The 22,357-nt window shown below is 42.4% G+C and overlaps 1 protein-coding gene across 5 annotated transcripts in view; it reads left to right on the forward strand.

Annotated features, from left to right (window-relative positions):
- The window catches only part of LOC137340614 (progranulin-like), a 63,304-nt gene that overhangs the window by 19,146 nt on the left and 21,801 nt on the right, over positions 1–22,357 (forward strand). For all 5 annotated transcript variants that reach the window (XM_068003220.1, XM_068003213.1, XM_068003186.1 and 2 more), the window contains 2 exons: positions 7,763–7,939; positions 18,391–18,645. In XM_068003220.1, coding sequence (XP_067859321.1) covers positions 7,763–7,939; positions 18,391–18,645 — 432 coding nt within the window. The remainder of the gene's footprint in view (positions 1–7,762; positions 7,940–18,390; positions 18,646–22,357) is intronic.

A 22,357-nucleotide genomic window follows, 5' to 3' on the forward strand; every position in this document is an offset into this window, starting at 1 on the left:
AGGTCCGATGTGCAGATTGGAGGATGTGGGATTTAGTAGTGTGCAACTTTTATTCATTGTTTTAACATAACTCATCAGTGTGTAAACATAGGGATGGGACCTGCATCTCTGTTTTACGTGTGCGATGTCTGATCTCTGTTCAGACTCAGTGCAGACAGTAGACTGTTATTTTCAGCAAATAACAGGTACCAGCTACCTTTAATAGATTTCTAAGAAACATCCTCCCTTTAAGAGATTGAGCTCCCTCTGGTGGAGGAAAGTGCGAATTGCATTGCTTCCACGTGCAAGGCCTGGAAAGGAATGCTGATTGCAGGTAAATGCACCGGTGGGTCCAAACTCATGTCTGTGTAGGGTCCATTTGGCCCGGGGTAATACTGCACCACGCTACCCGTGTCCAGAAGCAGCCCCTATCAAATTTTTCCCCTGAAAAGTCACTCGGTCCAGATGGGATGCATCCTAGGTTGCTGAGGGAAGTAAGGTGGAAATTGCAGAGGTGCTGGCCATAATCTTCCAATCATCCTTAGATACGGGGGTAGTTCCAGAGGACTGGAGGATTGAAACCCCGTTTCCAGAGACTGTGACCCCTCCAGCCAGGGGAAACATCCTCCCTGCATCCAGTCTGTCTAGCCCTGTCAGAATTTTATATGTTTCAATGAGATCCCCTCTCATTCTTCTAAACTCAAGTGAATACAGGCCAAGTCGACCCAATCTCTCCTCATACGACAGTTCTGCCATCCCAGGAATCAGTCTGATGAACCTTCGCAGCACTCCCTCAATGGCAAGTATATCCTCTCTTAGGTAAGGAGACCAAAACTGCACACAATACTCCAGGTGTGGTCTCACCAAGGCCCTGTATAACTGCAGTAAGACATCCTTGCTCCTATACTCAAATCCTCTTGCAATGAAGGCCAACATACCATTTGCCTTCCTAACTGCTTGTTGCACTTGCATGTTTGCTTTCAGTGACTGGTGTACAAGGACACTCAGGTCCCTTTGTACATCAACATTCCCCAATCTATCACCATTTAAATAATACTCTGCCTTTCTGTTTTTCCTTCCGAAGTGGATAACTTCACATTTATCCAAATTATACTGCATCTGTCATGTATTTGCCCACTCATTCAACTTGTCTAAATCGCCTTGAAGCCTCTTTGCATCCTCCTCACAACTCACGATCCCACCTAGTTTTGTGTCGTCAGCAAACTTGGAAATATTACATTTGGTTCCCTCATCCAAATCATTGATATATATTATGAATAGCTGGGGCCCAAGCACTGATCCCTGCAGTACCCCACTAGTCACCGCCTGCCACCCCGAAAAAGACCCATTTATTCCCACTCTCTGTTTCCTGTCTGTTACCCAATTTTCAATCCATGCCAATATATTACCCCCAATCCCATGTGCTTTAATTTTGCACACTAACCTCTTATGTGGGACTTTATCAAAGGCCTTCTGAAAATCCAAATAAACAACATCCACTGGTTCTCCCTTAATAATTCTACCAGTTATATCCTCAAAAAACTCTAGTAGGTTTGTCAAACATGATTTCCCTTTTATAAATCCATGTTGACTTTGTCTAATCCCATTGATATTTTCTAAGTGTCCTGTTATCACATCGTTTATAATAGACTCTAGCATTTTCCCTATTACTGATGTTAGGCTAACTGGTCTGTAGTTCCCTGTTTTCTCTCTCCCTCTTTTTTTAAATAGTTGGGTTACATTTGCCACCCTCCAATCTGCAGGAACTGTTCCATAATCTATAGAATTTTGGAAGATGACAACTAATGCATCCACTATTTCCCTGGCTACCTCTTTTAGTACTCTGGGATGCAGATTTTCAGGTCCTGGGGATTTATCGGCTTTCAGTCCCATTAATTTCTCCAGCACTATTTTTTTACAATACTAATTTCCTTTATTTCCTCCTTCTTACTAGTCCCTTGGTTCCGTAGCATTTCTGGGAAGTTATTTGTGTCCTCTTCCATGAAGACAGAACCAAAGTATTTGTTTAATTGCTCTGCCATTTCTCTGTTCCTATTATAAATTCTCCCATTTCTGAGTGTAAGGGACCTACATTTGTCTTCACTAATCTTTTTCTTTTACATACTTGTAGAAGCTTTTACAGTCCACTTTTATGTTCCTTGCAAGTTTACTCTCAAACTCTATTTTTCCCCTCTTTATCAATCTCTTGGTCCTTTTTTGCTGAATTCTAAACTGCTCCCAATCCTCAGGCTTGCTACTTTTTCTGGCAACTTTATATGACTTCTCCTTGGATCTAATACTATCCTTAATTTCTTTTCTTAGTCATGGTTGGGCCGCATTTCCTTTTGTGTTTTTGCGCCAGAAAGGAATGTATAATTGTTGTAATTCATGCATTCGTACCTTAAATGTTTGCCATTGCCTTTTAATGAAGCTTCCCAATCTATCATAGCCAACTCACTCCTCATACCTTTGTAGTTTCCTTTGTTTAGATTTAGGACCCTAGTTTCAGATTGGACTACTTCACGTTCCATCTTAATGAAGAATTCTATCATGTTATGGTCACTCTTCCCTAAAGGACCCTGCATACCAAGATTATTAATTAGCCCCTTCTCATTGCACAATAATCAATCTAGGATAGCCTGTTCCCTGGTTGGCTCCTGAACGTACTGGTCTAAAAATCCCATCTCGTATACACTCCAGGAATTCATCCTCCACAGTATTATTGCTAATTTGTTTTGTCCAGTATATATGCAGATTAAAGTCACCCATGATCACTGTAGTACCCTTGTTACATGCATCTCTAATTTCCCGTTTGATCCCATCCCCTATATTACCACTACTGTTTGGACGCCTATTGACAACTCCCACCAGTGTTTTCTGCCCCTTGGTGCTTCTTAACTCCACCCAGACTGATTCTACATCTTGCTTTTCTGAGCCAATATCCTTTCTCACTATTGGTCTGATTTCATCCTTTACTATCAACGCCACCCCACCTCCTTTTCCTTTTTGCCTGTCTTTCCTAAATATCGAATACCCTTGGATATTCAGCTCCCAGCCTTGGTCACCCTGCAGCCATGTCTCTGTAATTGCTATCATATCATATCCGTTTACATCTATTTGCGCTGTTAATTCATCTATCTTATTGCGAATGCTTTGTGCATTCAGATTTGTCTTTTTAACATTTTTAGACATCTTAATATCTTTTGTACTTTGGCCATTACCATTATTACCATTTTTTCTTACCCGGACCCTATTTGTTGTCTTCCGTTTGTGTGCTTTGTCCCTTCCTGACACAATCTGATTATCCTTACCCCAATCACTTTCCTGCACTGCTTCTTTGTGTTTTCTCTTTAGCATTCTATATTTCTCTCCACCGGGACCCTCCCCCCCCGTTATTTAGTTTAAAGCTCTATCGACCTCCCTAGTTATTCGATTCGCTAGAACTCTAGTCCCAGCATGGTTCAAGTGTAGTCCGTCCCAACAGAACAGCTCTCTCTTTCCCCAGTACTGGTGCCAGTGCCCCACGAATTGAAACCCCTGTCTCCCACACCAATCTTTGAGCCACGCATTCATCTCCCTGATCCTACTGACCCTATGCCAATTTGCTCGTGGCCCAAGTAATAATCCAGAGATTATTACCTTTGTGGTTCTGCTTTTTAATTTAGTCCCTAGCTGCTCAAATTCTCTCAGCAGAACCTTTTTCTTAGTCCTACCTATGTCATTGGTACCTACGTGAACCACGACAACTGGATCCTCCCCCTCCTACTCCAAGTTCTTCTCCAGCCTGGAAGAGATATCCTTAACCCTGGCACTGGGTAGGCAACATAACCTGCGGGACTCATGCTCCTGGCTGCAGAGAACAGTGTCTATCCCCCTAACTATACTGTCGCCTACTACAACACCTTCCTTTTTATTCCCCCCACTTGAACAGCTTCCTGTACCACGGTGCCATGGTCAGTTTGCTCGTCCTCCCCGCAGTCCTCGCACTTGTCCACAAGGGCTGCAAGAACCTCAAATCTATTGGACAAGCGCAAGGACTGAGGCTCCTGCAATACTACCTCCTGGATCCCCATGCCTGCCTCACTTGCAGTCACATCCTCCTGTCCCTGACCACATGTCAATTCTAAAGTATTTAATCTAAGGGGCGTGGCTGCCTGATAGATTTCGGTAGTGTTACATTTTGGAAGTGATACATTTCGGTAGGAAGATCAAGGGGAAGCAATATAAACTAAAGGGTACAATTCTAAAGGGGCTGCAGGAACAGAGAGATCTGGGGAAAGCGGTTAAGAGGCATAGAGTACAAAAACAAGGAGGTTCTGATGAACCTTTATAAAACACTGGTTTGGCCACAACTGGAGTATTGTGTCCAATTCTGGACACCGCACTTTAGGAAGGATGTGAAGGCATTAGAGAGGGTGCAGAAGAGATTTACTAGAATGAATCCAGGGATGAGGGACTTTAGTTACATAGATAGACTGGAGAAGCTGGGGTTGTTCTCCTTGGAACAGAGACAGTTGCGAGGAGATTTAATAGAGGTATTGAAAATCATGAAGGGTCTGGACAGAGTAGATAGAGAGAAACTGTTCCCATTGGCGGAGGGGTCAAGAGCCAGAGGACATAGATTTAAAATGATGGGCAAATGAACCAAAGGCGACATGAGGAATAAATTTTTTACACAGCGAGTGGTTTTGATCTGGAATGCACTGCCTGAGGGGGTGGTGGAGGCAGATTCAATTGTGGCTTTCAAGAGGGAATTAGATAAGTACTAGAAGGGAAAAAATTTGCAGGGCTACGGGGATAGGGCAGGGAAGTGGGACTAGCTTGATTGCTCTTGCAGAGAGCCAGCACAGACTTGATGGGCTGAATGGCCTTCTTCCATGCTGTAACCATTCTATGATTCTAAATACAAGTAAATCGCTATTTCACCTAGAAGGTATGTATAGGGCCCTGGATGGTGGGACGGAAGGTGAAAGGGCAGGTGTTGCATCTCTTTGTAACTGTGTTAAGTTTTTCCTTTTCAAACCAATTATTCAGAGATAAGGGAGGCTTTCAGCATAAGCAGAGTTGTTTTAATGGGAGACTTTAATTTTCTCATAGATTGGGAAGAGCAGAGTAGCTGAAGTCAGAAAGGTAATGAATTTCTTGAGTGCATTCAAGATAGTTTTCTGGAGCAATTTGTTCTAGAACCAACAAGAGGGCAGGCCATAATAGATTTAGTAATGAGTAATGAGCCAGATTTAGTTAATGATATAACAGTAAGGGAACATTTATCAAACAGTGATCATAATATGATGGAATTCAATGTTAGGTTTGAAAAGGAGAAACATAACACAGTTACTAAGGTCATAGATTTTGATAAGGCTAACTTTAACGGGATGGGATGGAGACTGACGACAGCAAACTGGTCAAAACTGTTATCGGGTAAAACTACAGATGAACAGTGAGAGGTGTTCAAAAAAGAATTTAGCTTAATACAGGACCAGTATATACACCTAAGGGGCAAGAGCTCTACCTACCAAATAAAACAGCCATGGTCAATGTAAGAGTTGAGTGATAACATAAAACTAAAGGAAGGAGCGTACAAAAGTGCAAAGAATAGTTTAGATCCAGAGGACTGGGAGAGATATAAAGAATAGCAAAGGAAGACAAAAAAGATAGTAAGAGCTGCAAAAAGGGAATATGAAAAGAAAATTGCATGGGATATTAAGGTTAACACAAAAAGTTTTTACAATTATATTAAAAGAAAAAGGGCAGTCAAGGGTAATGTGGGCCCTTTAAAAATAGATGCAGGTAATATTGAAAATGAAAATAATTAATTGGCAGACTTGTTGAATAATTACTTTGTGTCAGTCTTCACAGTAGAGAGGATAATATACCTGACATTCCAGGGAAACTAATAATGAATCAAGGACTGGAATCCACTAAAGTTAACGTAAGCAAGAAAATAGTATTAGAAAAAGTAATGGCATTAAAGATTAACAAATCCCCAGGACCTGATGGTTTCCACCCCAGGGTTTTGAAGGAAGTAGGTGAGGAAATTGCAGATGCTTTAGCCATAATCTTCCAAAGCGCTCTCGATTCAAAAATTGTTCCTTTAGATTGGAAAATTGCAAATATAACTCCATTATTTAAGAAAGGTGCGAGAGAGAAACCAGGAAATTATACATCTGTTAGTCTAACATCTGTTGTGGGGAAGTTATTGGAATCTATAATTAAGGACAGGGTGACTGAGCACTCAGAGAAATTTGAGCTGATTAGAGAGAGCCAACATGGATTTGTAAAGGGTAAGTCATGTCTACCAAACCTAATTGAGTTTTTTGAGGAAGTAACTAAAGTAGTAGACAGGGGAATGTCTATGGATGTATTATCTATGGACTTCCAGACGGCATTAGATAAGGTTCCACGTAAGGTACCAGGGAGACGAACATGGTGGGCATGATATTAGAAGAAGAGTTCAAAAAAGATATAAAGATATTTAAGATAGAAAAGGGGAGATAATTGATAAAGTAATCAAATTTAGAGAGGATAAAATCCTTGGTCCGGATGGATTGCATCTGCACATTAAAAGAAGTTAGGGAAGAGATAGCAGAGGCACTAATACATATTTATATAAATTCATTAGAAAAGGGAATGGTGTCAGAGGACTGGCAGACAGCTAATCTGATTCCTATATTTAAAAAGGGAAATAGAACATGTCCTGAGAACTATGGACTAATTTGCTTAACATCATTGTTAGGAAAGATAATGGACTTCTTACTCAAAGAAACAATAGAAAAACAGCTAGAAACCAAAAATATAACAAAGAATAGTCAGCATGGATTTCAAAAGGGAAGGTCATGCTTGACCAACCTTATTGAATTCATTGAAGAAGTAATAGAAAGGGTAGACAAGGGTAATGTAGTAGATGTAATATATTTGAATTTTCAAAAGGCTTTCGATTAGGTACCGCATACTTGACTCATGACTAAGGTTGGAGCTTATAGCGTCAGTGGAGAAGTAGCAGAATGGACAGCAAGCTGGCTTCAAAACAGAAAACAGAGAGTAGGGGTTAAAGGTAGGTACTCAGACTGACAAAAGGTGGGAAGTGGTGTTCCATAAGGATCGGTGCTGGGACCACTGTTGTTCACAATTTATAAATGATTTGGACTCGGGAATCAGAAGCACAATTTCAAAATTTGCGGACGACACCAAATTGAGTGGTGTAATTAATATTGAGGAGGACCGCAACAAAATAAAGGAAGACGTTAATAAACTTGTAATATAGGCGTGTAATTGGTAAATTAATTTCAATATAGATAAGTGTGAGGTGGTACATTTTGTTAGGAAGAATAAGAGGGCCACATATTTCTTGGAAAATCAGAGTCTAAATGAGGTATGACGCAGGTTAATAAGGCTATAAAAAAGCAAACAAAGCACTGAGGTTCATTTCTAGAGGGATAGAATTGAAAGGCAGGGAAGTTATGTTAAACTTGTATAGAAAATTTCCAGATTTCCAGATTTTTTTTGTTCTTTCTCTTTTTATTTCTACACATTCTGATAATATTAGCAATTATGAACAGTCCCCAAACTTCATGAAATATCAATAACATAATGTAACCACAGAACAGCAACATTTACATATTTGCCCCAAGCAGTGCTCATTGTTCAGTTCAATCCCAAAGTTGACTTATGCCAAAGCAACATGTTATTTTATTCCATTTGCACATTCAGGGAGCTTGTTGTGCTTCCACTTTGCTGTTCAAATGGATTCACCTCTGACCTTTCCACTTTCTCCTTCACACAGGATGGTTTCAGCATCTTAACGGAAAGCAAGATATTTACAATGGAGACAGAAGCTCTGAGCACCAGTGTCAGCAGTGACAGCTCAGTAATTTACTGTGATAATGTATATTACTGTCAAAATGGGTATACATGCTGTAAATTAAACAGCGGAGGTTGGAGCTGCTGCCCACATCCTGCGGTAGGTTACAAACTGTACCACTGAGATATAAATGCTGCTTTTTACATTTCCATTTTTATGCAAATTTCTTGCTGGGTGGATAGAAAGGACAAGAGAGAAATTTTATGTGTTTTGCCAATGATCAGGTTGGAGATTTCACATGGCTTAATTCACATCCCAACAACCCTGCTTCAGCATTTTAATTTCTACCTGATCCAGCAGAGTTGCAGCTTATAACACTGTCCAGGAAATTTCCACAGGTAGAAGTTGAGTGGGAACCTTGATCAATGGTACTACAATCTTCTTTTTTGAACTGATACACAATGTTGAAATCAAACAAAAGTTCTTTTGGTCCTGGATTAAACACAAGGGTCCCGAAATTTCCATTGGGGCGGAGGCAGATGGATCTACTGGATCTACTGGATCATCCAGCTTATTGGTGTGCATGGCCTTACACTGTACAGAGTTGAATTTTCAGCAACCCACCCAACATGGTTTATATATACCATGAAAGAAAGAACGTACTTTTATATAACACCTTTCACATCCTCAGAACATCCCAAAGTGCTTCACAACCAATTAATTACTTCTGAAGTGTGGTCGCTGATGTGTAGGGTAGATCTTGAATTCCCAGAACCCTCAAATAGGCCCCAGTAAGTAATAAGTGAGGCAGAGATTTCCAGAAACTTCCTTGCTGTTGTTGCAGCCGCCATTACCCTTCGTTTGCATCAACATAGCTTGGATGAGGTTGGCGAGCAAATAAGCAGAATGTTTGTAGATGTATCAAGTGGAAAGGCAACATCTGAATAGTCAAGAGTTACTGCTCAGAGCTGAGAATCAAAAGAAACATTCCTATTTTGGACCATGAGATTGAGAACAATCCAAATTGACCGAATTGGCAACTGGGAATTAGGTTATTGTGACTATTATGCTACTACACTGCTCATTCATTGTTGTTTCCAAACGGTTTAGTACAATTCCAGTGGAGACACTGGTCCATTGGCCATTGGTTCTTTCTTTTACTCTTGCATATAGACTAGAGGGCTAATTTTACAAGCCTTTGCCACCTGCGGGGAAACTTGCCTGCTAGCAGTACGTGTTGTAAATGTAGGCATGTTACCCACAATGTTCCAACCATGATGGTCAAAAAATTGGGCAGAGCGCGCCCAAATTTCTGACATGTGCTGTTGTGGACAAGGCTCCCCACTGGCAATGCAGACTTGTAAAATTACTCCGAACATGTTTCACTGACGTCCAATCCAATGGATTAACACAAGCTGAGATCAGATAAAGTAGATATAGGCAGTGGAAACAGGTAGTTCATGATGGTAACACATTAGCCTATTTCAGGCAGGAGAAGACCATCAGCCCACCTTGACTGCCTGTTCAAGTATCAGATTTCAATCCTGTTCGATATCTCTGTTTCATTTATAGAAAGGAGCCAGATAACAAACTCTTATGCCTTCAGGGGCAGTGGCTTTTCAAAGATAAAGCATTGGATTAGATATTTAACTTCTTTTCTGACTGAAGTTAACTTACCTTTCTGGATTGCTCCACTTTGATGCATCATAAGAACATAAGAACATAAGAAATTGGAGCAGGAGTAGGCCAATCGGCCCCTCGAGCCTGCTCCGCCATTCAATAAGATCATGGCTGATCTGATCCCAACCACAAATCTAAAGAACACAAGAAGTCGGAGCAGGACCCGGCCACATAGCCCCTGGGCCCTCTCCGCCACCCACAGGGCATTGACCGATCCGAACTCAGCTTCATGTCCAATTTCCTGCCCGCTCCCCATAACCCCTAATTCCCTTTACTTCTAGGAAACTGTCTATTTCTGTTTTAAATTTATCTAATGATGTAGCTTCCACAGCTTCCTGGGGCAGCAAATTCCACAGACCTACCACCCTCTGAGTGAAGAAGTTTCTCCTCATCTCAGTTTTGAAAGAGCAGCCCCTTATTCTAAGATTATGCCCCCTAGTTCTAGTTTCACCCATCTTTGGGAACATCCTTACTGCATCCACCCGATCAAGACCCTTCACAATCTTATATGTTTCAATAAGATCGCCTCTCATTCTTCTGAACTCCAATGAGTAGAGTCCCAATCTACTCAACCTCTCCTCATATGTCCGCCCCCTCATCCCCGGGATTAACCGAGTGAACCTTCTTTGTACTGCCTCGAGAGCAAGTATGTCTTTTCTTAAGTATGGAGACCAAAACTGTATGCAGTATTCCAGGTGCGGTCTCACCAATACCTTATATAACTGCAGCAATACCTCCTTGTTTTTATATTCTATCCCCCTAGCAATAAAAGCCAACATTCCGTTGGCTTTCTTGATCACCTGCTGCACCTGCATACCAACTTTTTGATTTTCTTGCACTAGGACCCCCAGATCCCTTTGTACTGCAGTACTTTCCAGTCTCTCGCCATTAAGAAAATAACTTGCTCTCTGATTTTTCCTGCCAAAGTGCATAACCTCACATTTTCCAATATTATATTGCATCTGCCAAATCTCCGCCCACTCACCCAGCCTGTCTATATCCCCTTGCAGGTTTTTTATGTCCTCCTCACTCTCTACTTTCCCTCCCATCTTTGTATCATCTGCAAATTTTGATATGTTGCACTCGGTCCCCTCCTCCAAATCGTTAATATAGATTGTAAAGAGTTGGGGACCCAGCACCGACCCCTGCGGAACACCACTGGTTATTGGTTGCCAGTCCGAAAATGAACCATTTATCCCAACTCTCTGCTTCCTGTTCGATAACCAATCCTCCACCCATGCCAGAATATTACCCCCAATCCCGTGATTTTTTATCTTAAGTAATAATCTTTTATGTGGCACCTTGTCGAATGCCTTCTGGAAGTCTAAATACACTATGTCCACTGGTTCCCCTTTATCCACCCTATACGTTATATCCTCGAAGAACTCAAGCAAATTTGTCAGACATGACTTCCCCTTCATAAAGCCATGCTGACTTTGTCCTATTAAATTATGCTTATCTAAATGTTCCGTTACTGTCTCCTTAATAATAGACTCCAAAATTTTACCCACCACAGATGTTAAGCTAACTGGCCTATAATTTCCAGCCTTCTGCCTACTACCCTTTTTAAATAACGGTGTTACATTAGCAGTTTTCCAATCTGCCGGGACCTCTCCTGAGTCTAGGGAATTTTGGAAAACTATCACCAAAGCATCCACAATCCCTACTGCCACTTCCCTCAAGACCCTAGGATGGAAGCCATCAGGTCCAGGGGATTTATCCGCCTTGAGTCCCATTATTTTACTGAGTACCATCTCCTGAGTGATTTTAATCGTATTTAGCTCCTCCCCCCCGAGAGTCCCCTGTTTGTCCAGTGTTGGGATATTCTTAGTGTCCTCTACTGTAAAGACTGAAACAAAATATTTGTTCAGCATTTTTGCCATCTCCATGTTTCCCACCATTAATTTCCCGGTCTCATCCTCTAAGGGACCTATGTTTGCCTTAGCCACCCTTTTTCTTTTTATATAACTATAGAAACTCTTGCTATCTGTTTTTATATTTTTTGCTAATTTCTTTTCATAATCTAACTTCCCTTTCTTAATCAATCCTTTAGTTACTTTTTGCTGTCTTTTGAAGAATTCCCAATCTTCTATCCTCCCACTAAGTTTGGCTACCTTATATGTCCTTGTTTTTAGTCGGATACTATCCTTGATTTCTTTACTTAGCCACGGATGGCTGTCATTTCTTTTACACCCTTTTTTCCTCAGTGGAATATATTTATTTTGAAAGTTGTAAAATAACTCCCTAAATGAACACCACTGCTCATGTACAGTCTTACCCTTTAATCTATTTTCCCAGTCCACTTTAATCAATTCCGCTCTCATACCATCATAGTCTCCTTTATTCAAGCTCAGTACGCTTGTTTGAGAATCAACCTTCTCACCCTCTAATTGGATATGGAATTCAACCATGTTGTGGTCGCTCGTTCCAAGGGGATCCTTAACTAGGACATTATTAATTAATCCTGACTCATTACACAGGACCAGGTCCAAGGTTGCCTGCCCCCTTGTAGGATCAGTTACATACTGCTCAAGAAATCCATCCCTGATGCACTCAATGAACTCGTCCTCAAGGCTGCTCTGCCCAATTTGATTTGTCCAGTTAATATGATAATTAAAATCCCCCATAATTATGGCTGTTCCCTTATTACATGCCCCGACTATCTCCTGATTAATACTTCTTCCAGCAGAGTTGCAACTATTAGGAGGCCTATATACTACGCCCACTAATGTTTTTTTTCCCTTATTATTCCTTATCTCCACCCAAACTGTTTCATTATCTTGATGCTTTGTCCCAATATCATTTCTCTGTATTACAGTGATTCCTTCCTTTATTAACATAGCCACCCCACCTCCCCTTCCTTCCTGCCTGTCCTTCCTGATTGTTAAATACCCTGGCATATTTAATTCCCAGTCGTTGTCACCCTGCAGCCATGTTTCTGTAATGGCCACAAGATCATACCCATACGTAGTTATTTGTGCCGTTAACTCGTCCATTTTATTACGAATGCTACGTGCATTCAGATAAAGAACTTTCAAATCTGTTTTGTGACGCTTAGTTCCTGCTTTTTCCTTTTTTAACACTTTACCTATTACTCCATACCTTCTGTCCCTTCCTGTTACGCTTTCCTCTCTCTCCCTGCTCAGGTTCCCAACCCCCTGCCACTTTAGTTTAAACCCTCCCCAACAGCACTAGCAAACACTCCTCCTAGGACAGCGGTCCCGGCCCTGCCCAGGTGCAGACCATCCGGTTTGTACTGGTCCCACCTCCCCCAGAACCGTTTCCAGTGTCCCAGGAATTTGAATCCCTCCCCCTTGCACCATTCCTCTAGCCACGTATTCATTTGAAATATCCTCCTATTTCTACTCTGACTAGCACGTGGCACTGGCAGCAATCCTGAGATTACTACCTTTGAGGTCCTATTTTTTAATTTACCTCCTAACTCCCTATATTCTGCTTTTAGGACCTCATCCCCTTTTTTACCTATATCGTTGGTGCCTATGTGCACCACGACAGCTGGCTGTTCGCCCTCCCCCTCCAAAATGTTCTGTAGCCGCTCCGAGACATCCTTGATCCTTGCACCAGGGAGGCAACACACCATCCTGGAGTCTCGGTTGCGGCCGCAGAAACGCCTGTCTATTCCCCTTACAATTGAGTCCCCTATCACTATAGCTCTGCCACTCTTTTTCCTCCCAGCCTGTGCAGCAGAGCTACCCGTGGTGCCAGGAAGTTGGCTGCTGCTGCCTTCCCCTGATAAGTCATCCCCCCCAACAGCATCCAAAGTGGCATATCTGTTTGAGAGGGGGATGGCCACAGGGGACCCCTGCACTACCTGCCTGCATCTCTTACTCTTCCTGGTGGTCACCCATTCACTTCCTGCCTGTATACCCTTTACCTGCGGTGTGACCAACTCGCTAAACGTGCTATCCACGAGTTTCTCTGCATCGCAGATGCTCCACAGTGAGTCCACCCGCAGCTCCAGCTCCGAGATACGATCGGTCAGTAGCTGCAGGTGGACACACTTCCCGCACACATGGTCGGCAGGGACACTGGTAGTGTCCATGACTTCCCACATCTTGCAGGAGGGGCATATCAGTTTTACTTGCCTTTGGATTGCAGCGCAGGTTGACCAGAATGTTACCAGGGCTCCAAGGGTTAAAGTGTTAGGAGAAATTACATAAACTAGGCTTGTTTTCCCTGGAATATAAATGGTCAAGGGATGATTTGATTGATGTTTTTAGGATTTTGAAAGGAATTGATAGGGTAGATGGAGAGAAACTTTTTCCGCTGGTGGGTGAGTCTAGGACAAGGGGACACAATCTTAAAATCAGAGGCAGGCCATTCAGGAGAGAAGTTAGGAAACACTTCTTCAGACAAAAGGTGGTAGAAGTGTGGAACTCTCTCCCACAAAACCTACATGGTGAAACACTGCCCAGCCATTTTCATTGCGTAATCTTCCTCAGTTACTAACCATTTGTGCCTTTTTCACCAAAGCTGCAGCACATCTTTATTTCAAAGTAGGATTATGAGAGATTGTGAATACATAGTTGCTTGGTTATGATACAGCATTCTGCATGATCTGCTTTGTCTGACTTATTGGGATAGATTTTCAACTTCTCTGCCTGGGCAGCCGATCCGCAATGCCAGTTTTACGCACAAGCGTCCAGTTGAAAACTTGCCATGTTGATTTTTCCCCTCTTTTGCTTAATGATACTGTGACAAAAATGAAGCATTTTTGGTGTGTATTTATTGGGTTCTGTCATCATAGTACACAGCATTAAAATGAAATAGCTGATTCCTCAAATTGCAGAGGCCATTTTGTCTTCAAGTGCTTCTGCCTTTTGCAGTCCCTTGGCACCACTTTGGGTGCTGCGGCACCACTGGGATTTTCCTCTTTTGCACTAGGAGGCTCTGTCTAGCTGGCAGGAGTTCTGTTGGGAGCCAGTTAACTGGTTCGGGTTGCCGTGGTGTCGGAGGGGCGGGTAGAAGGATTGCCTTACTGGAACACCACCGCAAATAGTACAATCCAGCCCAGGGTCTCTCAGAACACTCTGGAAATGTGAGCCACTAACTGACCAATCCTGTGCTTTGTGGGAAAGACTTAAGAGAATATGTCAGGGTTTGCTCAGTAGTGGCACTTTCACCTCTGAGTCACAAAATTTTAGATTCAAACTCACTGTTCACATTTGATCACATGACCTAGGCAGATACTTCAGTGCAGTACTGAGGGGGTGCTGCATTAACAGGTGTACTGTTTTTTGCACGAGACATTAAACCAACTGCTTATTAATCTCGTTTGCTGTATGTACAATTAATGGCTGCAGTGTTTGCCTACAAAACTACAATGAGGGGACGGCATGTCTAAAGTAACTCATTTGCTGTGAAGTGCTTTTGGGATGAGCTAAGGATGTGAGAATTTTTTTTTATATCATCTGTAAAGAAGTAGGAAACTCTGAATTTGTTATAAAATCTAAAACCCCAATTTTCACAGTTATTGATGACACTAGAGAGATAATTTTCTGGTTTGAAGCTTCCAGTGTGGTGTTACTGAGAATCCCTACATGGTCAGTTTTCGGTAAAATATTAAAATGCCTATGTGGCAAAGAAGCAGAATGCAAAATGGTTAGAAAGGGTTAATTAGTTAGTAACTGAGATTGATACAAGTGGCCTGGCCCTCCTGCTGGGCCATATGTTTGCTTAGTCAGCAGGCCTGCATTGTCTTATCAATGATAGGTCTTTGATGTGAGTCAAGGACTGGTCTGAATGTCTCCATGTTTATGGCAGATCAATATAGGGAACGAGCTTAGCCAAAGTTGAAAGACATTCCAGGTTGGGAGATAAGGAACAGAAGGAACAGGGAAGAACATTCTAAGTTGGAAAGTGAGGAAGTTATCCCCTTTGATGTCTAACAGCAACATAGTCAGCACATGATTATTTATGATTGGCCGGAAATAATGTAACCTCGCATGGCAACCTGTGCCCGGCTTATGATTGGTGTTGACCCTCGTTAAGTATGTTCCAACCCTATTGATTTGTATAAAAACGTGTGGATTTCTGTATGTTTTTGTTCTTGCTCTGCCAGCATAGAGGGACTCTATCAGGAGTCCAAATCAATGTTGCAGACTAAGAACCCTGCTATTAAAGATGTGTTGAACTTTAAAATGTATTCGACTTCAGTTATTACTGAACCAGACTGAGGGGAAAGAATCCGGATCGTCATTACCAATTGGGAGTGCGCCCCGGAAATTCAAGCATTTGTGTTTATCAAATTGTTACTTCATGGCTAGAAAATTGTGCATAGCGGGCAGCCGAAATTATAAATTGGAAATTTACCCCTTCAGACCCATCAATTCGGCTGCACTATACTACCATAGCAACGCAATGCATGAGTGTGAAATTAATTTGTCAGCTGTTTTAACAGAGGCCTCACCCAGATAAAAACGAGGTGACTAATACGTACGGTACAATAGTGATTATTTGTGTGAAGGGCAAGGCTGGTAGAAGTAGGGAACATAAGAACATAAGAACATAAGAAATAGGAGCAGGAGTAGGCCAATCGGCCCCTCGAGCCTGCTCCGCCATTCAATAAGATCATGGCTGATCTGATCCCAACCACAAATCTAAAGAACACAAGAAGTAGGAGCAGGACCCGGCCACTCAGCCCCTGGGCCCTCTCCGCCACCCACAGGGCATTGACCGATCCGAGCTCAGCTTCATGTCCAATTTCCTGCCCGCTCCCCATAACCCCTAATTCCCTTTACTTCTAGAACCTTGGATGACTCGGGAGGTTGAGGCCCTAGTCAAAAAGAAGGAGGCAAATGACATGCATAGGCAGCTGGGATCAAGTGGATCCCTTGAAGAGTATAGAGATTGCCGGAGTAGAGTTAAGAGAGAAATCAGGAGGGCAAAAAGGGGACATGAGATTGCTTTGGCAGATAAGGCAAAGGAGAATCCAAAGAGCTTCTACAAATACATAAAGGGCAAAAGAGTACCTAGGGAGAGAGTAGGGCCTCTTAAGGATCAACAAGGTCATCTATGTGCGGAACCACAAGAGATGGGTGAGATCCTGAATGAATATTTCACATCGGTATTTACGGTTGAGAAAGGCATGGATGTTAGGGAACTTGGGGAAATAAATAGTGATGTCTTGAGGAGTGTACATATTACAGAGAGGGAGGTGCTGGAAGTCTTAACGCGCATCAAGGTAGATAAATCTCCGGGACCTGATGAAATGTATCCCAGGACGTTATGGGAGGTTAGGGAGGAAATTGCGGGTCCCCTAGCAGAGATATTTGAATCATCGACAGCTACAGGTGAGGTGCCTGAAGATTGGAGGGTAGCAAATGTTGTGCCTTTGTTTAAGAAGGGCGGCAGGGAAAAGCCTGGGAACTACAGACCGGTGAGCCTGACATCTGTAGTGGGTAAGTTGTTAGAGGGTATTCTGAGGGACAGGATCTACAGGCATTTGGAGAGGCAGAGACTGATTAGGAACAGTCAGCATGGTTTTGTGAGAGGAAAATCATGTCTCACGAATTTGATTGAGTTTTTTGAAGGGGTAACCAAGAAGATAGATGAGGGCTGTGCAGTAGACGTGGTCTACATGGACTTCAGCAAAGCCTTTGACAAGGTACCGCATGGTAGGTTGTTACATAAGGTTAAATCTCACGGGATCCAAGGTGAGGTAGCCAATTGGATACAAAATTGGCTTGACGACAGAAGACAGAGGGTGGTTGTAGAGGGTTGTTTTTCAAACTGGAGGCCTGTGTCCAGCTGTGTGCCTCAGGGATCGGTGCTGGGTCCGCTGTTATTTGTTATTTATATTAATGATTTGGATGAGAATTTAGGAGGCATGGTTAGTAAGTTTGCAGATGACACCAAGATTGGTGGCATTGTGGACAGTGAAGAAGGTTATCTAGGATTGCAACGGGATCTTGATAAATTGGGCCAGTGGGCCGATAAATGGCAGATGGAGTTTAATTTAGATAAATGTGAGGTGATGCATTTTGGTAGATCGAATCGGGCCAGGACCTACTCCGTTAATGGTAGGGCGTTGGGGAGAGTTATAGAACAAAGAGATCTAGGAGTACAGGTTCATAGCTCCTTGAAAGTGGAGTCACAGGTGCATAGGGTGGTGAAGAAGGCATTCGGCATGCTTGGTTTCATTGGTCAGAACATTGAATACAGGAGTTGGGATGTCTTGTTGAAGTTGTACAAGACATTAGTAAGGCCACACTTGGAATACTGTGTACAGTTCTGGTCACCCTATTATAGAAAGGATATTATTAAACTAGAAAGCGTGCAGAAAAGATTTACTAGGATGCTACCGGGACTTGATGGTTTGACTCATAGGGGGAGGTTAGATAGACTGGGACTTTTTTCCCTGGAGAGTAGGAGCTTAAGGGGTGATCTTATAGAAGTTTATAAAATAATGAGGGGCATAGATAAGGTAGATAGTCAAAATCTTTTCCCAAAGGTATGGGAGTCTATAACGAGGGGGCATAGATTTAAGGTGAGAGGGGAGAGATACAAAAGGGTCCAGAGGGGCAATTTTTTCACTCAAAGGATGGTGAGTGTCTGGAACGAGCTGCCAGAGGCAGTAGTAGAGGCGGGTACAATTTTTTCTTTTAAAAAGCATTTGGACAGTTACATGGGTAAGATGGGTATAGAGGGATATGGGCCAAGTGCAGGCAATTGGGACTAGCTTAGTGGTATAAACTGGGCGACATGGACATGTTGGGCCGAAGGGTCTGTTTCCATGTTGTAACTTCTATGATTCTATGAACGTGTTATGAGCTTGAATGGCAATTTCAGACAGGTATTATTTGTGGGTTTGGATGGCATTCCCAAGCACCTGGTTGCGATGTATAACGAGTGGTCTGAATCGACTTTACAAAGTTTTAACAATATTATTTTCCTGGATTTATATTTAGACAATCTGTTGTTTCGGTGGTACAAAATGCTGTCCTAAAGACCACACAGGTGATTCCTCTCCATCATCCGGACCTCTGAAAGATCTCAGCATTCCAGTGGAAAGCAAGATATTTACAATGGAGACAGAAGCTCTGAGCACCAGTGTCAGCAGTGACAGCTCAGTAATTTACTGTGACAATGTATATCACTGTCCAAATGGGTATACATGCTGTAGATTAAACAGCGGAGGTTGGAGCTGCTGCCCACATCCTGCGGTAGGTTACAAACTGTACCACTGAGATATAAATGCTGCTTTTTACATTTCCATTTTTATGCAAATTTCTTGCTGGGTGGATAGAAAGGACAAGAGAGAAATTTTATGTGTTTTGCCAATGATCAAATTGGAGATTTCCCATGGCTTAATTCACATCCCAACAACCCTGCTTCAGCATTTTAATTTCTACCTGATCCAGCAGAGTTGCAGCTTATAACACTGTCCAGGAAATTTCCACAGGTAGAAGTTGAATGGGAACCTTGATCAATGGTACTACAATCTTCTTTTTTGAACTGATACACAATGTTGAAATCAAACAAACGTTCTTTTGGTCCTGGATTAAACACAAGGGTCCCGAAATTTCCATTGGGGCGGAGGCAGATGGATCTACTGGATCTCCAGATCCAGGCTGCAAATTGGGGCAGAATCCAGTCCTGCTTGAATTACATCCCATATTTCACTGGTGATGGGGGAGGGGGTGGTGGGGAGATCTTCCACTCATCCCTACATCAACGGAGGAATTCTTGGACTACATCGGTCTCAGCAGAATTCTCAGCAGTGAGAGCTGTAATGAGTCCTATTGAGGCCTTTTGAAAGGCTCCATAGCTCTATAGAAATGGAGATCATTACCTTTCTCATCCTCGCAAATGGCTCCTTTTGGAGCTGAAGACGTTTTTACCTATATTTTCTTTGGCTGTGTATGGGCCCACCTAATGGAGCAGCAGAACAAGGAAAGTGCTGCCTAAGTGCCCATGCACACATCGGAGTTATGGCTGCTCCTCCGCACTTTCATCAGTGGAGTAGGCCAAATCAAATTTCAGCCCCCCGGAGTAGTCAACCATGTATCACATGGTCTTGCAAAAGAGTTTCTTTCTTAACATGTTCGTTTTCCTCCACTGCTGGAGAAGGTGAATTCTGACATGAAAGAGGCCATTCTCATCCAGCTTATTGGTGTGCATGGCTTTACACTGTACAGAGTTGAATTTTCAGCAACCCACCCAACATGGTTTATATATACCATGAAAGAAAGAACTTACTTTTATATAGCACCTTTCACATCCTCAGAACATCCCAAAGTGCTTCACAACCAATGAATTACTTCTGAAGTGTGGTTGCTGATGTGTAGGGTAGATCTTGAATTCCTACAACCCTCAAATAGGCCCCAGTAAGTAATAAGTGAGGCAGAGATTTCCAGAAACTTCCTTGCTGTTGTTGCAGCCGCCATTACCCTTCGTTTGCATCAACATAGCTTGGATGAGGTTGGCGAGCAAATAAGCAGAATGTTTGTAGATGTATCAAGTGGAAAGGCAACATCTGAATAGTCAAGAGTTACTGCTCAGAGCTGAGAATCAAAAGAAACATTCCTATTTTGGACCATGAGATTGAGAACAATCCAAATTGACCGAATTGGCAACTGGGAATTAGGTTATTGTGACTATTATGCAACTACACTGCTCATTCATTGTTGTTTCCAAACGGTTTAGTACAATTCCAGTGGAGACACTGGTCCATTGGCCATTGGTTCTTTCTTTTACTCTTGCATATAGACTAGAGGGCTAATTTTACAAGCCTTTGCCACCTGCGGGGAAACTTGCCTGCTAGCAGTACGTGTTGAAAATGTAGGCATGTTACCCACAATGTTCCAACCATGATGGTCAAAAAATTGTGGGCAGAGCGTGCCCAAATTTCTGACATGTGCTGCTGTGGACAAGGCTCCCCACTGGCAATGCAGACTTGTAAAATTACTCCGAACATGTTTCACTGACGTCCAATACAACGGATTAACACAAGCTGACACCAGATAAAGTAGATATAGGCAGTGGAAACAGGTAGTTCATGATGGTAACACATTAGCCTATTTCAGGCAGGAGAAGACCATCAGCCCACCTTGACTGCCTGTTCAAGTATCAGATTTCAATCCTGTTCGATATCTCTGTTTCATTTATAGAAAGGAGCCAGATAACAAACTCTTATGCCTTCAGGGGCAGTAGCTTTTCAAAGATAAAGCATTGGATTAGATATTTAACTTCTTTTCTGACAGAAGTTAACTTACCTTTCTGGATTGCTCCACTTTGATGCATCAGTTTTACTTGCCTTTGGATTGCAGCGCAGGTTGACCAGAATGTTACCAGGGCTCCAAGGGTTAAAGTGTTAGGAGAAATTACATAAACTAGGCTTGTTTTCCCTGGAATATAAATGGTCAAGGGATGATTTGATTGATGTTTTTAGGATTTTGAAAGGAATTGATAGGGTAGATGGAGAGAAACTTTTTCCACTGGTGGGTGAGTCTAGGACAAGGGGACACAATCTTAAAATCAGAGGCAGGCCATTCAGGAGAGAAGTTAGGAAACACTTCTTCAGACAAAAGGTGGTAGAAGTGTGGAACTCTCTCCCACAAAACCTACATGGTGAAACACTGCCCAGCCATTTTCATTGCGTAATCTTCCTCAGTTACTAACCATTTGTGCCTTTTTCACCAAAGCTGCAGCACATCTTTATTTCAAAGTAGGATTATGAGAGATTGTGAATACATAGTTGCTTGGTTATGATACAGCATTCTGCATGATCTGCTTTGTCTGACTTATTGGGATAGATTTTCAACTTCTCTGCCTGGGCAGCCGATCCGCAATGCCAGTTTTACGCACAAGCGTCCAGTTGAAAACTTGCCATGTTGATTTTTCCCCTCTTTTGCTTAATGATACTGTGACAAAAATGAAGCATTTTTGGTGTGTATTTATTGGGTTCTGTCATCATAGTACACAGCATTAAAATGAAATAGCTGATTCCTCAAATTGCAGAGGCCATTTTGTCTTCAAGTGCTTCTGCCTTTTGCAGTCCCTTGGCACCACTTTGGGTGCTGCGGCACCACTGGGATTTTCCTCTTTTGCACTAGGAGGCTCTGTCTAGCTGGCAGGAGTTCTGTTGGGAGCCAGTTAACTGGTTCGGGTTGCCGTGGTGTCGGAGGGGCGGGTAGAAGGATTGCCTTACTGGAACACCACCGCAAATAGTACAATCCAGCCCAGGGTCTCTCAGAACACTCTGGAAATGTGAGCCACTAACTGACCAATCCTGTGCTTTGTGGGAAAGACTTAAGAGAATATGTCAGGGTTTGCTCAGTAGTGGCACTTTCACCTCTGAGTCACAAAATTTTAGATTCAAACTCACTGTTCACATTTGATCACATGACCTAGGCAGATACTTCAGTGCAGTACTGAGGGGGTGCTGCATTAACAGGTGTACTGTTTTTTGCACGAGACATTAAACCAACTGCTTATTAATCTCGTTTGCTGTATGTACAATTAATGGCTGCAGTGTTTGCCTACAAAACTACAATGAGGGGACGGCATGTCTAAAGTAACTCATTTGCTGTGAAGTGCTTTTGGGATGAGCTAAGGATGTGAGAATTTTTTTTTATATCATCTGTAAAGAAGTAGGAAACTCTGAATTTGTTATAAAATCTAAAACCCCAATTTTCACAGTTATTGATGACACTAGAGAGATAATTTTCTGGTTTGAAGCTTCCAGTGTGGTGTTACCAATTGGGAGTGCGCCCCGGAAATTCAAGCATTTGTGTTTATCAAATTGTTACTTCATGGCTAGAAAATTGTGCATAGCGGGCAGCCGAAATTATAAATTGGAAATTTACCCCTTCAGACCCATCAATTCGGCTGCACTATACTACCATAGCAACGCAATGCATGAGTGTGAAATTA

This window comes from Heptranchias perlo, chromosome 2 (genome assembly GCF_035084215.1).
Source record: "Heptranchias perlo isolate sHepPer1 chromosome 2, sHepPer1.hap1, whole genome shotgun sequence".
Lineage (NCBI taxonomy): Eukaryota > Metazoa > Chordata > Chondrichthyes > Hexanchiformes > Hexanchidae > Heptranchias > Heptranchias perlo.